General features: G+C 37.1%; 1 protein-coding gene across 1 annotated transcript; it reads left to right on the top strand.

The window, feature by feature from the left end:
• The first annotated feature begins 9706 nt into the window (after positions 1-9706).
• LYVE1 (lymphatic vessel endothelial hyaluronan receptor 1) lies at positions 9707-20813 on the top strand. The gene is made up of 6 exons (XM_025459477.3): positions 9707-10015; positions 13842-14013; positions 14123-14262; positions 17704-18015; positions 18635-18713; positions 19256-20813. The coding sequence occupies exons 1-6, from the start codon at positions 9931-9933 to the stop codon at positions 19440-19442; spliced, it is 975 nt and encodes a 324-aa protein (XP_025315262.3). The 5' UTR covers positions 9707-9930; the 3' UTR covers positions 19443-20813.
• Positions 20814-22602: the final 1789 nt, after the last annotated feature.

Here is a 22602-nt window from a genome sequence, read left to right as displayed (position 1 = left end):
GGCAGTAGCCAAATGCCTCCTCATTTTATGGAGCTAAGCCACAATCTTGCCCCCAGCCCTGAATTAGAGCACCTTAAATATTAGCGCTTCCCAGAACCAAGCCAAGAGACCCTAGCCCTTGGGTCACTGTACTGTGGGCTACCTCTTAGGGGTTAGATTGGTTCCTCTCTTTCTCCCTCATTCCTGAGCCTAGTTTCCTACACCTTCCTAGCTTATGATTTTTTTTCAGGTGTACAATATAATTCAACAAACTGTTTGAATGTTTCTTTTTTTTAAGATTTTATTTATTTTAGAAAGAATGTTTCTTTTTTTCAAGATTTTATTTCAGAAAGAATTTTTTTTTAAGATTTTATTTATTTTAGAAAGAGAAAGAGTACAAGTGGGAGGGACAAAAGGAGAGGGAGAATCTCAAGCAGATTCCACACTGAGCACAGAGCCCAACGTGGGGCTTGATCTCACAACCTGAGCCAAAACCAAGAGTAGTGCACTCAACCAGCTGCACCACTCTGGTGGCCCTGATTCAACAATTCTATAGATTTCTCAGTGCTCATCAAAATAGTGTACTCTTAATCCCCTTCTATTTCACCCATCCCCCCCACCACCACGAACCTCTCCTCTGGCAATCACCAGTTTGTTCTCTGTATTTAAGAGTCCGGGGTTTTTTGTTTGTCTCTTTTAATTTTTTAAATTAATACATTTTTCTGTGCCAGAGACTGCTGAATTTTCACCAACATGATTTCCACAGTAGACTACATTTTTCAGTTTTTCTTGGAGCTAGATGTAGGAGAATGTAGACTCTCCAGATGTAACTTCCTAAAAACCAACTCTCCTGCCCAATACTTCACACTGTATTTCCCCTCTTCTTAACAAAATTTAGAGGATTTAGTTGAGGACCTGAGGCCTGAGAAGATGGCAGAACCACTAGATGGAAGCTGGATCCTTGAATGGGCACTCACAGAATTCAGCTTTGACATGAGCAAGAAATAAAGTTTTAGTATATCAAGCCACCTGAAATTCAGGAATATTGGCTGTTGCAGTTAGCCAACTCTGATTAATGTATAGATTTGAGCCAGGAATGGAGTTCTTTAATAACAAACTTTAAAAATACAAAGCATTGGCTTAGCAGTCAAGTAACAGAAAACAAGAAAATTAATTTCAGGAGCTAGAAATATGGTGACCCATGGGGTGAATAAAACAAAAATACTTGGCAAAGAGTTACCCATGATAACTTGAAAGGCAGCCCATGGGCAGCCTATAGCCCTAGGAGAAGTGGCTGGAATACACCCAAGCATTGAAGTTTGTAAACCTTTATTGACTGCCTTTGGCAAGGTATTATAAGAAAAAGAAACATTTGGGAAAGAATTGGCTATTGGGAAGCAGAAAGAAAAAAGAATACTGAGGGTTCAGATTGAATGCTTAGAAAGCCTGACTGTTTCTAAACTCCAAACAGTAAGAATAAAAAGAGTTTTCAGTGGGAAAGAACCAATAAAATTTTTCAGTTGAACTCAGATCAACTCCGCTTATGGCAAAGACCAGATTACGGATATGGCCCTTACATCTGTGGTTTCAAATGAACTTGGTGTAGGCACCATTAAATTAGAGAGAGAGAGAGAGAGAGAGAGAGAGAGAGAGGAGGGAGGAATGGAGCTGAGAAAACAAAGAAATGCATCTTGATAATTATGACTGGGAAAGGATTTGGGGTATGATTATTGGCACATGGAATCAAATGGAAGCAAGTAGGTGAGAAATCTAGGTTTGTAAGAGAATTGTATTAATGAAGAAACATAAGCCAAGATGAAAAAGTTCAGTTATTCAAATTAGAAAACAATTTTTGGAATCCTCAGCTTACACCAACAGAAGGTAGACTGCAAAAGCCATCCTATCGGGCAGCCTGGGTGGCTCAGCGGTTTAGCGCCGCCTTCCGCTCAGGGTGTGATCCTGGAGACCTGGAATTGGGTCCCATGTCGGGCTCCCTGAATGGAGCCTGCTTCTTCCTCTGCCTGTGTCTCTGCTTCTGTGTCTCTCATGAATAAATAAATAAAATCTTAAAAAAAAAAAAAAGCCACCCTATCCTCCAAGAAGGGCATATTCCTTTATTCCTACTTCAAATGTGGCCAAGGAAGTTTGTATACAATGAAGGGCTACAGAGATCAGTGGACACATGGGACATGGGAATTCTTCCCAGAAAGCAGAATCAAGATCTAAATAATTGTAGTAGGAAGAATTTCTAAAATATACCCCCCCCAAGATGCCTCACCCCAATCCCTGAAGCCTTTGAATATGAAATATTGCTTCTGTTATATGATAAAATTGACCTAAAAACAGGGAAATCATCTCAGTAAGCCTAACATAATCACATCAACTCTTAAAAGCAGAGAGTTTTCTCTAGCTAATGGTAGAAGTAGAAATCACAGAGATTAGTGGTGTAAGAAGGATTTAAAGTGTCACTGCTGCTTTGAAAATGGTCATGTGAGGAAAAAAAAAAAGCAGGAAGCATCTTAGAGCAGAGAATAGACTCCAGTTGACAGTCAGCAAGAAAACAAGGACCTCATTCCTACAGCCTTGAGGAAATGAATTCTGGCACCAAACTAAATGAGCATGAAAGTGGATTCTTCCCCAGGGCCTCCAGGTAAGAATACACCACTGCCTACATATTAATTTTAATCTTGTGAGACCCACAGCAGAGAACCCAGTTAAGCTACAGAACTCTGAGATAGTAAAAGGGTATTGTTTTGAGTTGTCAAATGTGCAGGAATTGGTTATGTGGCAATAGAAAACTAATAGAGTGGCTTTTGTAATGACTCTTCATTAGTATTCTAGTCTGAACTGCTGTATCTCCCATTCTTCTCCTTCACACATGGGATTTTTTATTGAGGTCATCCAGATCCTGCTTCATCATTACATTTAAGGGACAGCATATGACTTTTTTAGCTCATAGGTCACCAAATCCCAAGTGCCACACCTGAACCTGATAAGGAAGACTGAGCATAATTCAGAAATCAAGGACTTTGAGCAGGATGGGACTTTGCATTGACTCTCTCGAGAACAGTGATTGCAATCTTTTTGTTTTGGTTCAGTTTGGGGTTTTTTTCTTTTCAAATTTTTATTTAAATTCTAGTTAGTTAACATACGGTGCAATATTGTTTTTAAGAGTAGAATTTGGTGATTCATCACTTACATTCAACACCCAGTGCTCATCATAACAAGTGTCCTCCTAATACTGATCACCCATTTAGCCCATCCCCCACCTACGTACATCCTTGGGAGGAACAGTGAACCCTGTATTAGGTAGATCAGAGGGTAACTGTTATGTGTTCAACAGATCATTTTTCCATTTGCTCCTTGACACATAGCTTGATTTTATTTTCTAGACTTCTTTGCACTTAGATGAGAAGATGTGACAAAGTTCTGGCCAATCAGAAGTGATATGATCACTTCCAGACCTGGCCCCTAAAGCAATTTCCAGCACAATCCTCCAAACTCCCTTCCCTCATTTTTGGATCAGCCAGATCTTAGAGAAGGCTCTGAGTTACTACATGATGATAGAGCTACAAAGTCCCTGAATAATTATGTATAACAAAATCTCCTCAACACATTCTCCACCACTACCACCACCACCACTGTCAGGCATTGGATTATGACATAAGAGAAATGTACTTTTAATTTGCTAAGGCATTGAGATTTGGGGTTGTTTGTTATAGCATTTAGACTACATTGACTAATACATTAGTCTATCTACATATTTTAGAAAACAACTAATCCCTGTAATATCAGGCACCATAGAATTATATTGCTATGTTACTTTTAAGTTCAGATAATTCAAATCTCTTATTTGACAGATGATAAAACTGAGGCCCAGAGAATTGAAGTGATTTGCTCAGAAAACTAATGTTAGAACTTAAACCAAATTAAGATATTACCCTCAGTCCAGTATTCTGGGTTGTACCATATTTCCATCATTTACACTACATTTCAAAATTTCTACTCTATTTAAGCTTTTTATTTGCATAAATCAGACTAAATATCACTTTCACTCTTGTGTCCCATATTCAGGGAATAAGAAAATGGGTTGGTTTGAATGACACATTGGCCCAGATGGGTCCAACAGATATATTCAGAACATTTCATCCTAAAACAGCAGAATACACATTCTTTCCATGTGCACATGGAACATTCTCCAGGTTAGATCACATGTTAGGCCACAAAATAAGCCTCAACGAATTCAAAACGATTGAAGTCATATCATGCATCTTTTCCAACCACAATGTTATCAAACTAGAAATCAACCACAAGAAAAAATCTGGAAAGAACACAAATACATGGAAGTTAAATAATATGTTATTAAATAATGAATGGATGAACCAAGAAATCATAGACAAAATAAAAAAATACATGGAGATAAATGAAAATGAAATGGTTCAAAATCTTTAAGATGCAGCAAATGCTGTTCTAAGTGAGAAGTTTATAGCAATACAGGCCTACTTCAAGAAGCAAGAAAAATCTCAAACAACCTAACCTTACACCTAAAGGAGTTAGAAAGAACAAACAAAACCCCAAACCAGTAGAAGGGAAGAAATAATAAAATTACAGCAGAAATAAATGAAATAGGAACTAAAAAAAAAAGAAAAAGAAATAGATCAGTGAAACCAGGAATTGTTTCTTTGAAAAGATAAAAAAAATTAATAAATCAGTAGCCAGACTCAGAGAGAGAGAGAGAGAGAGAGAGAGAAAGAGAGAACTCAAAAAAAAAATCAGAAATGAAAGAGGAGAAATAATATGATTTCACTTATATGTAGAATTTAAGAAACAAAACAGATTAGCATATGTAAAGGGAATAAGTGAGAGAGAGAGGAAAACAAACCATAAAAGACTTTTAATGATAGAGAACAAACTGAGGTGGAGGGAGGTGTGGGGGGGATGGGCTAAATGAGTGATGGCTATTAAGGAGGGTACTTGTCATGATGAGCACTGGGTGTTATGTGTAAGTGATGAATCACTAAATTCTACTCCTAAAACCAGTATTATACTATATGTTAACTAACTAGAATTTAAATCAAAATTTGAAGAAAAACAAAAAGGAAGAGGGGAAATAACAACCAACATCTCAGAAATACAAAGGATAGTAAGAGAACATTATGAAAAATTATATGCCAATAATTTGGACAATCTAGAAGAAATAGATAAACACCAAAACTGAATCAGAAAGAAATAGAAAATTTGAACAGCTCAAATACCAGCAATGAAATTGAATCAGTAATAAAAAAAAAAAACTACCAACAAAATAAAAATCCAGAACCAGATGGCTTCACAGGCAAATTCTACAAAACATTTAAAGGAAAAATAATACCTATTCTTCTCAAACTATTCAAAAAATCGAAAAGGAAGGAAAGCTTCCAAATCCATTTTACAAAGCCAGCATTACCCTGATAACAAAACCAAATAAGTACATTGCAAAAAAAGAGAAGAGCAATATCTCCAATGAACATAGATGCAAAAATCCTCAACAAAATCTCAGTAAACCAAATCCAACAATATATTAACAAAATCACTCACCACAATCAATCAATTTATTCCCAGGAAGCAAGGGTGGTTTAATATTTGCAAATGAATCAATATGTTACATCCCATCAACAAAGAAAGGATATAAACCATATGATCATTCCAATACGTGCAGAAAAAGTATTTGACAAAGTACAACATCCATTCATGATAAAAAAAAAAACCCTCAACAAAATAGGTTTCAAGGGAACATGCTTCAACATAATAAAAGCCATATATGAAAAACCCACAGCTAATATCATACTCAATAGTGAAAAACTAAAACCTTTTCCCCCAAGATCAGGAACAAGACAAAAATGTCCCCTTCTCACTTCTTTTATTTAACATAGTACTGGAAGTCCTAGCCACAGCAATCAGACAAGAAAAAAAAAGTCATTCAAATTAGTAAGGAAAAAGTAAAACTTTCCCTATTTGCAGGTGACATACTATATCTAGAGAACCCTAAAGACTCCACCAAAAAACTACTAGAACTGATAAATGATTCAGTAAAGTCACAGGGTACAAAATCAACATACAGAAATCTGTTGCATTTTTATACACTAATAATGAAACAGCAGAAAGGGAAATTAAGAAAACAGTACCATTTACAATTGCACCAAAAATAATAAAATATCTAGGAATAAGCATAACCAAGGAGGTGAGAGATCTGTAGTTTGAAAACCATAAAACACTGATGAAAGAAATTAAAGACAACACAAGAAGTGAAAAGCTATTCTATGCTCATGGATTGGGAGAAGAAATATTGTTAAAATGTCCATAGTACCTAAAGCAATCTACAGATTTAATGCAATCCCTATCAAAACACCAACAGCATTTTTCACAGAACTAGAATAATCCTAAAATTTGTATGGAATCCCTAAAGACCCCAAATAGCCAAAGCAATCCTGAAAAAGAAAAAATATTTTGAAGTTGTATAATCCCAGCTTTCAAGGTATACTACAAATCTGTAGTAATCAAAGCAGCATAGTACTGGCACAAAAACAGACACATTAGGACAGAACAGATAAACAGAACAGAATAGAGCGACAAGAAATAAATCCACAATTATATGGTAAATTAATCTACAACAAAGGAGGCAAGAATATGCAATGGCAAAAAGACAGTTTTCAATAAATGGTTTTGGGAAAACTGGAGAGCTACATGCAAAAGAATGTATGTACATTCTTACAGCATACACAAAAATAAACTCAAAATGGATTAAAGACCTAAATGTGAGACCTGAAACCATAAAAAAATCCTTGAAGAGAACACAGGCAATTTTTTTTTACATTGGTTGCAGCAATATTTTTCTAGATAAGTCTCCTGAGGCAAAGGAAATAAAAGCAAAAATAAACTATTTAGACTTCATCAAATAAAAAGCTCCTGCCTTCTTTTAGCAAAGAAAATAATCAACAAAACTAAAATCCAACCTATTCCTACTAAATGGAAGAAGATATTTGCAAATGATATATCCAATAAAAGGTTAGTATCCAAAATATATAAAGAAGTTATATGACACCAAAAAAACCCCAAATAATCCAATTAAATAAATAATGGACAAAAGACATGAACAGACATTTCTCCAAAGAAGACATACAAAAATAGTCAACAGACACATGAAAAGACACTCAACATCACTCATCATCAGGGGAATGCAAATCAAACAATGAGATACCACCTTACACCTGTCAGAATGGCTAAAATCAAAAACACAAGAAATAACAAGTGTTAGTGAGGATGAGGGGAAAATGGAACCCTCCTCCTGCACTGTTGGTGGGAATGCAAACTGGTGCAGCCACTGTGGAAAACAGTATGGAGGTTCCTCAAAAATAAAAATAGAACTACCCTACAATCCAGTAATTGCACTACTAGGTATTTACCCAAAGAATACAAAAACCCTAATTCAAAAGGATATATGTACCCCTATGTTTATTGCAGCATTATTTACAATAGCTAGATTACGGAAGCAGCCCACATGTCCATCAATAGATGAATGGATACAGAAGATGTGGTATATAACTCAGCCACAAAAAAGAATGAAGTTTTGCCATTTGCAACAACATGGATGGAAATAGAAGGTATAATGCTAAGTGAAAAAGGTCAGTCAGAGAGAGACACCATATGAATTCACTCATCTGTAATTTGAGAAACAAAACAAATGAACAAATTTTAAAAGACAAACCAGACTCATATAGAGAACAAACTTATGGTTACCACAGGGGAAGTGGATAGGGAATGGGTGAAATAGGTGATGGAGATTAAGAGTATACTTATCATGATGAGCACTAAGTAATGCATGGATGTGTTGAATCAGTAAATTGTACATCTGAAACTAATATAACACTATATATTTAAAAACAAATTGAAAAAAGAAAATGGCTCTAGATATTCTGTTTCCTGCTCTCCTTTGCAATTTGATTGCTGTTCTCTTCATATCCTGTAACTTTTCAAATTTCCCTTCTAAGTCTACAATTTTTTTAATTGTTGATTCTCCTTAATTATAGCATGAGCTGTTATTTTAGAAGTGGATACTTCTACTGTTTTTTTCCCATATCCTAAACACTGTTCCTCAAAATAGTGAAGAGAAATTAACTGGCAATATTTTCTTTATAGGTTTCCAGTTTAGCTTTTAGCTCCTGGCAACTAACTCATCAGAAACTTGCCTTGAGTGAGAAGCCACTGAAGACTGAGAATATTCACATTTAATAAGAAAGGCAACAAGCTCCCATCAAGCATTCTCAATCACATTCCAGTCGTGGTTTAACTTCTCCCAATATATAAAAAATAAAACAAAAAAATAACTTCTGCCAATATGGATATTCAAAAAATAACCTACCAAAACAAGCAGGAAGAAGTTGAAAATTTGACCAGATCAAATAAGATTGTTTCTTCTTCCAGAAACTCATTATTAAGCACCAGCGCCATCATGCAGACTCCCTTTATCTAATAATTCCTCTTCTAGAAATCTGTTTCCAAAATTTAGGTCCTTGCCTTACATGATCCATTTTTCCCTTCCTGTCTTCTTTCCTTCTTTCTTTTTGAAATTCTTTAGCAAAGCTTGAAGGCTAATTCTCTTTGGGCGTGGTGCTAGGTTTTAAGGATTTGATTCCTGCCTTCTTGTCTACCTAGTTCCATGGTGATAGAGTCACATATGTTTCTGAGGTACCCATAACCTGGGACTTATGCTCAGTCAAGTAATGAGGTCTATAGATATTTAAATACTAGAGATATTTAAGAGTTATGCCCTGGTCTCTTACAAGTTACCTATGTGCAAAGAAAACTCTTCTTTTGTTACTGGCATTTTCTGTCCAGGTATCTAATTTTATGACCAATTGCATTTATACAGAAAAGAAATTATTATCTATACACTATTCCTATAAATGACATCATTTTGGAGAAAACTCATAAACCATTGCTCAAGGCATTATTTGCAAGCCAGAATTCCAAAATTACCATGGAAGACAAACCACTGAATATTCAGCTGGGAAAACAGAAAGTGTGGTCTGCTTGTACACAGTACAGATAAACCTCACATTCATCAAACAAGAAAAGGGGAATCTAAATCGAATTTTGGTCTATCAGAATACAAGAGAAGTTATTAAAGACAGTCATTATATAAAGTCACCCCTGTGGTGACTACTATTATAAAGCCAAAAATCCTTTTGTGTGAAAAATAACTAAAATTTAATGAATTGTCCCCCAGTTGTGTTTTCTAAATATGAATTGTATGTCTTGTTTCTTTGAAGAAAGAATTACCTGCAGTGGCATAGAAATTTCAAGTGTATAAGAGAAAAGGAAGGCTTAAACACACTGTACTCAGTATATAAATGGGCATTTGCTTTCCTAAGCCTCAGCATCACACCCACCCCCCAAGATCACAAAGATAAGCGGCTGAAGCAAAAAAAAAAAAAAACATCACCAACTGGGAGGAAAAGAAGCACAACCTATACTCAATCTCCTTTAGAGACAGACATTCCTAGGAGTATATAAATGAGTAGGCTCTACAGGTAATAACAATGAACTGTGTGAGAATGAGCTGGTTGGGGAAGTGGGAGGTGGCAGGGAATATGGGAATTAGGGAAACCTCCAGCAGTTCATGCTGTGCTATCTGCTTCCTCATTCGTGTGTTTTCTGAGTCAGCATTAGCTAAATTTTCCAGAAAGCAATCCACAAAGTACAGCCGGGGCATTTAAGGGACGTCACTCATTTCCCCCAGTGACCTTGACAAGTCAGAAGCTTGAAAGCAGGGAAATCCGGATGTCTCAGTTATGAACTGGAGCAGTGGGAATCCGATATATTTCCAGAAGTCTCCATCCAGTCTGGTGATTGTCTGCCTCCATTACTACCAGTGACCATCCAGGGTGCTTCTCTAGTGCAGAAGGGGTTGGCATAATGGCCAAATGCTTCAGCCTGGTGTTGCTTCTTGCCTCCATCTGGACCACAAGGCTCCTGGTCCATGCAACTCTCCGTGTAGAAGGTAGGTTTCTTACTAGATTTCCCACCTGAAGCAAGGCAAGATCTTGCAAATTGTCCTAAGCCTACCAAATTCTTAATTGTGGATTGCTGGGAGTAGGGTTTATCTTCAATGTCAACAGAAGATCTAGTTGGTCGGATTGCTCTGCCAGAAATGTTTTCACCATATTGTCAACCTCACCAAAATGATTCACATTTATCTTTATGTTATCTTGACTTTCATTTTTGGTTATGGAATCTTTTTTTAATAAGAATATCTTAAAAGAAAACACTGGGGAGAGATCATTTGTTTTTAAAAGTGTTTCATGGCTGGGTATTATACAATATGTTGGCAAATTGAATTTAAATTAAAAAAATAAAATAAAAATGTTTCATGGAAGAAACAAACCACGATTGTAATGAATTTTAAGCAAGCACTGAACTTGGGAAAATGGCCACTTTCACTAAATATTGACCTGATTTATATTTTTGGAAGTGCCAGTATAATTATTTTAATTTCAATTTTACTATACTACCATGGAATGCATAGGTTTTAAATATGAAGTGAACAGCCAATTAACTGAAAAAAACCTGAAAATATAGATTTGAAAATTAGTCATTAGTTTCCTACCAACGAAATGACTATAAGTGATTTCTGGGCTTTTGAGATGCCTAAGTGGTAACCTCATTCTGCAATGTAGGCAAAAAAATTGTAACCACAAATCACTCATTATGGCTCCAGGCAAATGAAAATATGAGCACTTTAAAAGGAAAATTGTGTGTTCTGAAGCTGGAAGATGTTCTGTGATATAAAATATTTGGGGGATGCTTGGGTGGCTCAGCAGTTGAGCATCTGCCTTGGGCTCAGGGCATGATCCCAGGTCCAGGGATCGAGTCCCACATTGGGCTCCCTGCAAGGAGCCTGCTTCTCCCTCTGCCTGTATCTCTGCCTCTCTGTGTGTCTCTCATGAATAAATAAAATTTTTAAAAATGAAATAGAATATATTTTGGAATCAGATATCCCAGGTTGATTCATTTATTGTTATATTTAATTTTATGAGTGGCTAGAGTTATAAAATTGATTTTTTTCAAATATCAGAAGTGTTACTCCCAAATAAGTTTTGTCCTCTTTGAAATTCTCCTGTGGATACTATTCATTTTCCCCCACAATGCTGCCATTTCCCAAACTTTTAGAAACTGTTCTATGATTCCATGTTTGGACCATCTTTGATGACGGCAAAATTTTCCTAAGGAAATTAAATTATATAATACATATATATAATTTTTATATATGTAATATATAAAGTTTCATTTAATCATCTCAAGAAGACATTTTATAGATGAATAAACAGGCTTAAGTGAGGCAAAGGGACTTGCCTGATGCCAGAAAGATGGTAAATAATAAAGCTTGGGCTTGAATTCGGCTCTGTTGGATCCTAAGCATAAGGTATTTCTACTATGCCTGTTTTCTAAAACAATCTTAAGGAAGAGATTAGTAGAGTATCTCTTGGATTCCAGCTCCCTATTTTTGTCTTTAAATGAAATAGGAAAGCATAAAAATAACTACTATTTGTTGACTACCTATGATGGACCCAGCCTCTGCTAGATATGAGTTATCTATTCTGACAAAAATTCTGTGAAGAAGATATAATCATTTCCATTTTATAGATGAAAACTTGCCCAAGATCCCAGAGCCAATTAATAACAGACAACATAACCAAAGGTAGGCCTATTGTCCAGAATAGGTCTATCATTACTCTGAATAATGACTTTGAAGGTTAAAATGAGTTTTGATTAAAAAAAAGTAGCAAGACCACTTTATAGTGTAATTATATAATAAACCTTCTTTGCAGGTATTCCCAAAGAAGTGGCCATGAAATTTGAGCAATAGCAAATTCATGAACTAAATAAGCCAATTCTAGGACAAATGTGTGTTTGGAGAGACCAGTTCTAGTTGTACAGTGTGTGTGTGTCTGTTTCATCTACTCCCCCATAATACAACACGAAGCAGAATAGTGTCCTAGTTAAGGACTGGGTTTTTAGAGTCAGTCGTAAGTGGTTTTGTGCCCCCAATCTGCCCTATATCTTTGCTCTATATCCTTGGGCTTGGGAAAGTTACTTAGTCTTCCTGAATCTTTACTTTCTATTAAAGGAAACACGATTTGGCACAGAGTAGCATGAACAGATGATAGATGTTAGAATTAATACTAGATCCAAAAAAAAAAAAAGAATTAATACTAGCATTAGTATTAATATCAGTATTAGTATAGGTATTAGTACTAGCGTATATAGTCAAAAGGCTGTGTTGTCACATTCATATTGGGGTGTTGGCTCTCTGGTTTCTTTTTTGGTGAGAGCAAGGTCTAAAGGCAAATAAGTCCATCCAAACATTGTACATCATATACATCTCCCCTCTTCCAGCCCCCTGCTCCAGAGCATAGGCAAGGTCCCACGGAAGACTGAGAAATGCTCCTTTCATGTTTGCAAAAAAGCTTACTTTAAATATCAACCTAGAAAGTGGCCAAAGCATTTGGCTGGGCATCCAATGCACAGATCTATATACAAGCATAGTCCCTTTGTAATGCCTTTTTATGGACTTTTGTGGATAAAGCCCAATAGGAATAATGTACCTGAATGCAATACAACTTTGCAATTTCATACAGATCTATAAATCCCAGAATAAGAAAAGGGATCAAAAGAACTCTTGGATTCAATAACTTTTAAGTAGGGATCCCTGGGTGGCGCAGCGGTTTGGCGCCTGCCTTTGGCCCAGGGCGCGATCCTGGAGACCCGGGATCGAATCCCACGTTGGGCTCCCGGTGCATGGAGCCTGCTTCTCCCTCTGCCTGTGTCTCTGCCTCTCTCTCTCTCTGTGACTATCATAAATAAATAAAAATTAAAAAAATAAAATAAAAATAACTTTTAAGTAAAATATATTCAAAATGCATCTGCTCAAGAGCCTTAGCTTCCTTAGAGAGATCAATCATTAGCATACTAAAACCAAAAAGCTTTGGAGATAATAAGATAATGATGCTATTTTTGATTTATTGAGCATCTACTATGTGTCAGGGACTATGCTAAGCATTTTTACTTGAATTAACTCATTCAACTCTCACTATCCTAAACACTAGTTACTGTTACTTTGTCAATTTTATAAATAAGGAAACTGAGGCTCAAAGAAATGAAGTAATTAGCCTAAGATCACAGAGCTAGCAAGTGACAGAGGCCAGATTCAAATACAGGTATGACTCTAAAACTCAACTTCCTTTATTTTGTTTCTTTGTCTTACAAGGTTTACTGCCCAGTTCCTCCAGGAACTTCTGAGTAAGCCTGCCCCCCAATGGTCAGAGAAGACTTGGGAATGAGAAAGCTCACATTGTTATATTAAGTGCAACATTTTTCAGCTCATCTCAGAAATAGTGGTATTCCTAAGCCACATTGGTTTGGAGTGTTGTTAACTATTCTATTAACCAGAGCCCTGAATTCTTTCTTAAAGTCTCAGACCTTTCATTGTATAGACTCCAAAAAGGTTTGCAGCAACTGCATCACCTAGATCCATCCCCAGGAACTGGTAGCCAAAGCCTCCACATAAGGAACAAGGCACTTTAATGCAGTGGGGTATGATAGATCTGATAAGAGGGTACAGCTTGGACCAGAGCAAGGACCCAGCTAATCCAGCAGGATGTCCTTGTGGGAAATGCCTGGCCTGTGTTCTATTATTTATAAACTTGAATCCCAGCCACAAAAACCTCACTGCTGTTTCAAGACCATAATGTTCTACAGGGAAGAACAGCCTATAGGCTTGGAACAAGGACAGCAGCAAATTGAGGACCTCTGTGATTTCTTTGCAGAACTTTCCATCTCAGGGCCATGCAGAATCATGGGGGTCACCCTTGTAAACAAAAAGACAATCCAGCAGCTGAATTTCACAGAAGCCCAGGAAGCCTGTAGGCTGATGGGACTAACTTTGGCCAGCAAAGACCAGGTTGAAGCAGCACGGAGGTCTGGCTTTGAGACTTGCAGGTGAGAAACAACTAGATTCACAAACACTGCTGGAGTTCTTTCAGCATTGTGTTTTTGTTCAGCAATAGAAATAAAAGTATCCATTCAACTAATGTGTATTCTATTATAGCTATGGATGGGTTGCAGATAAGCTCTTGGTCATCCCTCGGATTCTCCCAAACCCCAAGTGTGGGAAGAATGGGATAGGTGTCCTGGTTTGGAGAAATTCACTCAGCAAAAAGTTCTTGGCCTACTGTTACAACTCATCTGGTGAGTCAGATTTATAGCCTCTCCTTGTTTTCTATAGCTCTACGATCCATTTTATGAAGAGTAACCCTGAGCAGCAATAGAAGAAATCATGGTGATGACAATTTAGTACCACCACCCCCCCCCCCCGAATGCCTCTGTGACCAGACTAGAGGTGGCCATGTGTCCCTCAGAGGAAAAAGTTAGGGAAAATATGACTAAATGACAACATAGGGAGAGGGCTTCCCAGGAGACTCCATTACCCACACCCCTCAATCTTTTAAGGTATTGAAATATCCACTAATGACAAAGCAATGTACTGAGTGATCACACTGAACCTTGACAATCATTCTCTAAGGTATGCTTTGTTACCCCCATTTTGCAAAGGAGAAAATTTGGCTCAGAGGACGTAAGTACATTTGTCTAAGTTCTCACTACTACAAAGATTTTAATGGAGATCTAACTCTGAAACCATGTTCTTTCCCTTAACCTTCATTTTTTTAAGAGAAGAAATTCAGATGCTACACTTGACATCTTTAAGGATATGTTCATTTTATGAAGGAAGGACTTGAAGGTAGAAAATAGAATTGGTTTGCTCATGGTCACACAGTTGTCCTTTTAACCTTGTGTGGAGACCACAGCCACTTTATCCCAAGTGCTTTACCTAAGGAACATCTCAGAAAGTTTTTCTTTCACTAAATACTTGCTCTCAGGTTATCATAAGAACCTCTGTTGATTTATTACTATTCACACATACTCATAAATCCGACCTTCTAAAAGTCAGACAGTTAAGTGGTCATATACAAGGATAGATTCCAAAGTCACATTCTAAAATCTAAAAGACAAATGTGCACTAGCTACATTTTGCTGCCCAAAGGCAATATAGGGTCCAATCGGTTCTCTGAATTGAGAGGCTCTGACCTAGAAAGAGACCTGAAAGATGCTTTGTCTTCTTTCCTCATTTCATGGATGAAATGATAGCTCAGATTGGAGGTTTGGCTCTGCATTCACCATCTGTTTCATGCTGTACCCTCTGCCACAATACCCATCTTCCTTTCTACTTAGCTAACTGCTACTCTTTATTCAATTCTCAAGTGCCATCCTCTTCAAGAAGCCTTTCCATACTCCTTACTCCTATCTTTCCTCTTGGATTCCAACCACATTCTGTGTTTAATATCAGAGTGCTTGGCACATTCTAAAGAAATTATTCATAGTTTGGAGAGGAAGGAGAGCTAGGGCCTAACACTTCCAGGTGTGCCCTCAACCTAGTAGGAATCATGGTTACCAGACTGCTGTTGCTCCCACACACTGTAGCCCCTCTTGGCTATATTTAATGACAAGAGGCGAAGGAAATTAACTCTTAGATAGATCTTGTCTATCATGCCCATACATTATGCTAGGCCCTACACATTTAGTATCTCATTAATCCTCAGTAAAATGACATAAATGTATCATTTGTAATTTCCAGGAGAAATAACTAATGCTTAGTATGTATTTTGCTATGGTCATAGTCAATAAGGGAAAGAGCCAGGATTTAAATCTTGAGCCATGCTACTTCCATGTAGCACCTTCCATGGTGATGACTATACATCAATAACATATCAGGCGTGGGTTGGGTTCTGGGCGTCAATATTTTTTAAAAGCTCCCCAAATGATTCCAACCTGTAGTCAGGGTTTAAAATCACTTTTCCCTAGGGGATCTCTAAGATCTAAGTTTTAGGACTCCCAGTACTTCTAGATCCCCCTATTTCTTTGCAATTGCAATAATCCCCCTTGTTCTTGGGTTGTACTCTCTCCCCACTGCATTTCATCTTCCGCCACCTCCACTGATAATTATGTTACTCCTCTACTCCACAGCGTTTGGGTGACTTCCTATTTGAGAATATGATGTAAACTATGAAGCCTTTTATACATAAAAGTGAGCATGTATGAGAACTCCTGTATATCAGTTGGGAGGTTTGTAGAACCAATTGAAAATTCTATCTCCTATAAAATAAATTTCAAATGCTTTAACATGGCAATTATGAATCTCAATACTCTGGCTTCAGCTTATCTTCCCAGTCATCTCCTGCTTGCAGTCTTTCATGTTCCCAATCATATACACACACTACCTCTCCAGCCACACTACTCTTTATCATTTTTCTATAACTACATTTTCAAGCTTCTGGATTCTTGGGTTACACTATTCCTATTGACTAGAATATTCTATTACCTCTTCCACTAGATGAACTACTGCTGTGTTCCAGCCATACCAGTCTTTTATTCATCAAACACACTGAATTTATTCAACTTTGGGCTCTTGAACTTCCTGTTTTCTTTACTTGGAATGCTTTGCCCTAGATCTTCAATTACTGGCTACCTTTTTTTAATCACTTAGGTCTCAGTTTAAGTATCACCTCTTCACTTTCTTTTATCATCCTATTCAAAGTATCCATCTCCTATTCCCCACCCCTACCAGTTTACCAAATCTTTATCATGTTTAATATTCTTCTTAACATTGATCATCCTCTGAAATTTCTGGCTTTTTTTTTTTTTTTTTTTTTTGAGAGAGAGAGGGGCCGGGCATGGTGCAGAGAGAGATGAAGAGAGAGGACCCCAAGCAGGCTAAACACTCAGCCTGGAGCCTTGCACGAGGCTTGATCTCACAAACCTGAGATCACAACCTGAACTGAGATCAAGAGTCAGACACTTAACCACCTAAGCCACCCAGGCACCCCTGGCCTTCTTTCTTTTTTTTTTTTTTTTTTTTTAATCTATCCTTCCATTATATATAAGCCTCTTAAACCTTCCATTATATATAAGCCTCTTAAAAGTAAGGACTCTGTCTTCTTTTACCATGACCTTAGCACTTAAAAGAGTGTTTGGCACAGAGTTGGAATTTATTTAATAAATATTTGTTGAACAAACACATTAATCCTCCATACCCTGCCCAAATGCCATCTCCTCTGTGAATCCCCAGTGATTTCCTCTTACCTTTATCAGAATACATTTGTCCTGAAAACTGGAACTATGCTGTACTTCTCCATATTTTCAGTTCCCAACATAGTATGTTGTGCTCAGTACTTTTTCCCCTAATAAAGAGATATTCAAACTGAGCTAAGCAAAAAGGGGGCAAAGAGTCTTACAAGTAAAGAAAGCATTATGGCCAAAGACTTGGATATGAGAGAAAGCATATCAAAGAACAGAAGAAGTCTGAATAGGCAAGAGGAATGAGAAGCACGTTGATCAGATAAGGCTAGCCATGTCAGTAGGGGATACATCACAGGAGACCTTATAGGCCATGCAATCGAGGCAGTCACTGAAAGATTCTAAGGAAGGAAGTGATATGATTAGATATACATTTTTGTAAGATCATTCTGGCTGCAATATAATGGAATTGAAGAGGAGTAAGACTAGAGGCAGGAAGGACAGTTAGGAAGCTGCTGTAATACTTAATTGTTACTGTATTTTTCCCTCTCCCAACAGATACTTGGATTAATTCATGCATTCCAGAAATTATCACCACCACAGATCCCATATTCAACATTCAAGAGACAATATACACAACAGAAATGATAGTCAGTGACAGTACCTACTCAGCTTCATCTACTGATGCACCTTACTCTGCTACACCTACTCTTGCTCCTACTTCTGCTCTGGCTTCCACTTCTACTCGACGGAAAAGAAAATTGATTTGTGTAACAGAAGCCTTTGTGGAAACTAGCACCGTATCTACAGAAACTGAGTCATATATTGAAAATAAAGCAGCATTCAAGAATGAGGTCGTTGGGTTTGGAGGTAAAAGATTTCTGTGTATTGTATGTGTATGTGTCTGTGTTTGTGCATTTATGTATAACAGACAATACATAAAAACTAGGTTGTCTTCAGATTAGGTAGTCAGACTCAGACCTGCCAAATACAAGTAAAACCTTAATGCAAACTCAAATTTCATAAAGCCATAGAACTTGAGGGCTCTAAAAATCCTTAATGATTAAACTAAAAATCACAAGTATAAAATAGCTTCACTTTTAAAACTCAAACCCTTTTAAAAATAAGTCATCATATATTAATACATCAAAGTTCTTTTAAAAATAAATACCTTCAGTACCTATGATAGAAAGTCTTCCTATTTAATTAGTTCCAAACCTATCTTAAGGCCACAGAGAGGAAATGGATTCTGTCATATTGCAATTTATAGAATAGAGAGAGCATGTGAGGCAAGGCCAAGGATTTCTATAGGCAAGAAGCAAAGAACCAGATGTGGGCCCAACATTCTAAGTAGCCCCTTTGTGGTCACAGAGAAGGCTTTTCTCCTGCATTATCTGTTGTCTGTATCCTGTGTAAAGAATTCTTAGAAGAGCAACACACAACAATGCTTAAGCAAAGGACCAACAGGCCATGTCTCTGTTTCCTCTAGGTGTCCCCACGGCTCTGCTAGTGCTTGCACTCCTCTTCTTTGCTGCCGCAGCTGGTTTGGCGGTTTGCTACGTCAAAAGGTGAGGTTGTTGGCCCATTGTTAGTCTTATAATTTATGTCACATTCCTATCTTGTGTTTTTCCAGGGTTTTTAGCATTTTCTTAGTCAAAACAGAAATGAGAGTCTTCTTATATTGTAAATTTTCTTCTTCATCTCACCTCTCCTCCCCACCACCCAATCTTTCCTACTATTTCAGCACATGCATGTCATCTAGACTTTAGAAACAGGTCAATGCTGTCCCTTTGAAAATTAAGAGATAAGAAGAAAAGACTGACATCTAGGGGGAAAATATATGTTTTATTTTGATTCTCAATTCTTTGTTGTTGGTGGGAGGGTTATGAGGTCAGCCTCAAGTTTGGCCTGCAAACTTATTGCCTCATCTAACTGAATCCATTAAGGTGGGAATGCATTAATATATTTGAGTGTGCATGTGTTAGAATCTCTCTGAAATAAAGATACCCAGTGTACTGTGCTAATATGAGCTATCACAGACAAAGCATTACCTATTGTCATATGTTTTACATAGAAATCTCTCATTTTAATTTTATGATTATGCCTTTAGGTATGTGAAGACCTTTCCTTTTACAAACAAGAATCAGCAGAAGGAAATGATTGAAACCAAAGTAGTAAAGGAAGAGAAAGCCGATGATAGCAACCCTAATGAAGAATCAAAGAAAACTGATAAAAAGCCAGAAGAGCCCAAGAGTCCAACCAAAACCACAGTGCGATGCATGGAAGCTGAAGTTTAAAACAGAAAGAAATGGGAAGACACACCTGAGGCTGATTTCTTTCCTGACACATATCCTGGCCCCAGATGGGGAAACTTAAAGGACAAGAACCAAACAAGAAAGTCCACCCTTGGTTCTTAAATGGAATCAACTCAGGACTACCTTTGGACTATGGAGTTCACCAAATGGTGAACTTCTTCTGTAATTCTTTCTGGATCCTATCCTCCTACCTCCAAAGCTTCCCACAGCTTTCTAGCCTGACTATGTCCTAATAATATCTCTGTGGGATAAAGGAGCTTCACAAAGCACAAGGACCTAAAACAACTAATCAGAACACATTTATAAAGAGGCTTCTCAGTTGGCTGAGCATAGCTGAGTTGAGAACCAAGAAACCACTGAGACTAAGGCTTTCTCTATTGATTCCACAGGCCAGATCCTTTCTTCATTCTGAAAAGGTAACACACATCATCTGGCATGCCCATCTGAGCCAGGCAAGAACAAAAGAAGGAAGGAAAAGTTCAGCAACTGAAGGCCACAGAGATTCTCATGACTTGAGACCTGATCTCTTTGTAAAGGCTAAGTAAGTAGAGAAAAAGAATGAGGCCAACGATGTTGCCAGCATATGGTCGTTGGTAACTATAAATACAGATAGGGTCATAGTAGTCATCTCTGAATAATCTGAGTTGGAATCACTTTTTAGTGATTTTTTTACTTTTGTAAGGAACAAAAAAAAAATCTCTTACAAATTTTTAGTTTTGGGATCCCTAGGTGGCGCAGCGGTTTGGCGCCTGCCTTCGGCCTAGGGCGCGATCCTGGAGACCCGGGATCGAATCCCACATCGGGCTCCCAGTGCATGGAGCCTGCTTCTCCCTCTGCCTGTGTCTCTGCCTCTCTCTCTCTCTCTGTGACTATCATAAATAAATAAAAATTAAAAAATAAAAAAATAAAAAAATAAAAAAACAAATTTTTAGTTTTATCTGAGAAATTATTACTGAGGAAAACTACTGTGTTAAAAAGCAGTAAAATTTGGCAAACATTTATTGAATATGTTAGGTGCTGGGAAGGTATGACATTCTATAATTGAATGTTATTTATCAAAAACTTGCATAGAGTAAAATGTATGAAGCTAATTTTTTCAATTTTGATATCCCTAGCTTATCTACTTGGAAAACTAATTTTTTACTAAGACTAGTCTATTCATTATTTTCTCTAACATGCGGTCATTATAACCTTAATTTATTATTAACATACCTAAAAAGTATATTATTACCTCTATACACAAAAGCACACTTTAAAAATGTCATTAATAAATGTATCGTCAGTTCTTTTTTCAGCAAGAAGAGCCCAAGAGGTGTAGAGATTTGTGTTAAAAAAATAAAAGTATTTCGAAAATTTCTTTGCTCCCTTATTTACACAGATGAATTATATCTTTCTTTTTTTAATTTAAATTCAATTAGCCAACATATAGTATATACTTAGTTTCAGATGTAATGTTCAATGATTTAGCAGTTGCATATAACACCCAGTGCTCACCACACCATATGCCTTTCTTAATGCCTATCACCAAATTACCCATCCTCCACCCTCCTCGCCTCCATCAACCCCCAGTTTCTTTCCTATAGTTAACAGTCTCTCATGTTTTTCTCCCTTTCTGATGACTTCCCATGCAGCTTGTACTACATGGTTTACAAATATTTGTTTTTCAACAACCAAAATTGTCCCTCTTACTTTTGCAAAAAAACAGATTACTTCAATATTGCATTAAAGTAATGCATTGAAGATATGTGTTATATACCTTTCCAGCATATATATATATATATATATATATATATATATATATATATATATATAGTCACAGGTCTACTTAAGTGCTAAAGATAGGATTCAATCCCAGGTCAGAATAACTACAGAGCTCATACTTCTTTCCCTAAACCACCACATTTCTTTTGCAAATGACAATATAGCGATGTCAACTATTCCACTATGTAAGTTTGAAATCAGTCACTTGCCAAAAACAACAATGGTAAAATAAGAAAAACTCAGGAATCCCAACCCAACTTCAGGAAATTTTTCTTAAATCCATTTCACTAACAAGGGAAAGGGGGAACACTAAAAACCTTTGAGAACTGTACCCTCATTGATGCAGACACCAACCTCAGCAAAGACTAAGACTTAACTGCCCCAGCTTATATACTCAGAAAATGTAAGGCCCACAAAGATCCAAGATAAGCTTCTCGAAATTCTTAATTCACAAAGTTAAAAAAATGAAGGATTAATCACTAAAACATAGTGATTAAATAGGACAAAATAGGATCAAATGTCATAGATAGCTAGAAGTAGAGCTTGGTCTAGAGGTCTCCTTCTTCCTAGTCAAATTCTCTTTTATTCTCCATTAAACATAGAGAAATTGGAAGAACATGAGGTATGACTCCAGTTCAGACCTACAGTCCAGCCTACCAAAGCCAGTCTTCAAACAAGGCAAGCAGACAGTCATCTAATTATGTTTCTAGGTGGTACACAGGATCTCCCTGCCCAGAAATGCCTCCTCTTCATGCCAACCTCCCTGGCTCGAATAGTATACATCTACCCCTTGTAAAACTATCTGCTTTTTATAAAAACCAGGCCAACTATCAATATAAATATGCTGATGTGGTTCCAGTAAAAACCTTATTTCTAAGGATAGAAAGCTAGAGTAAAGAAGATGACTTGAGGCCCAGCGTATGTTTGTACATAGTGGGAGTTTATAAATGCCCATTGGCTTGAATAGGATTGAATCATGTTGATTTCCCAAGCAAAGAATCCAATGTTACTGCCCTTCTCCATCCAGACTTTTAGCTAGTGCCCAAAGCAAAATCAATTGCTCCAGGAAAAAGCAGGTTTCTAAGGACAATAATAATAATATACAAGTAAAAAGAATCAGAATGTTTTTTCATGTTTAGGACCTAGGGAGCTGTACTGAAGCAAACAAAGAAACAAAAGCAAAAAACTCCCAGAGAACCTGATCCAGCTGGTCCCAGGATCAGTAAATGGGAATTGCTGAACTACAGAAAAGAGGGATTAGAGGAAGTAAGACAAAGCATACCAGTGTGAAATGATAAGGGCTTAGACTATGGCAATGAAGATAGAGGACAGAAAATGGATTCCAAATATATTTCTGAGACTAAAATCAGAAATACTGGCT

Source organism: Canis lupus, chromosome 21 (assembly GCF_003254725.2).
Source record: "Canis lupus dingo isolate Sandy chromosome 21, ASM325472v2, whole genome shotgun sequence".
Taxonomy (NCBI): Eukaryota; Metazoa; Chordata; class Mammalia; order Carnivora; family Canidae; genus Canis; species Canis lupus.
The sequence above is the reverse complement of the archived record's forward strand: the minus strand, read 5'-3'. Positions and strand labels throughout refer to the sequence as shown.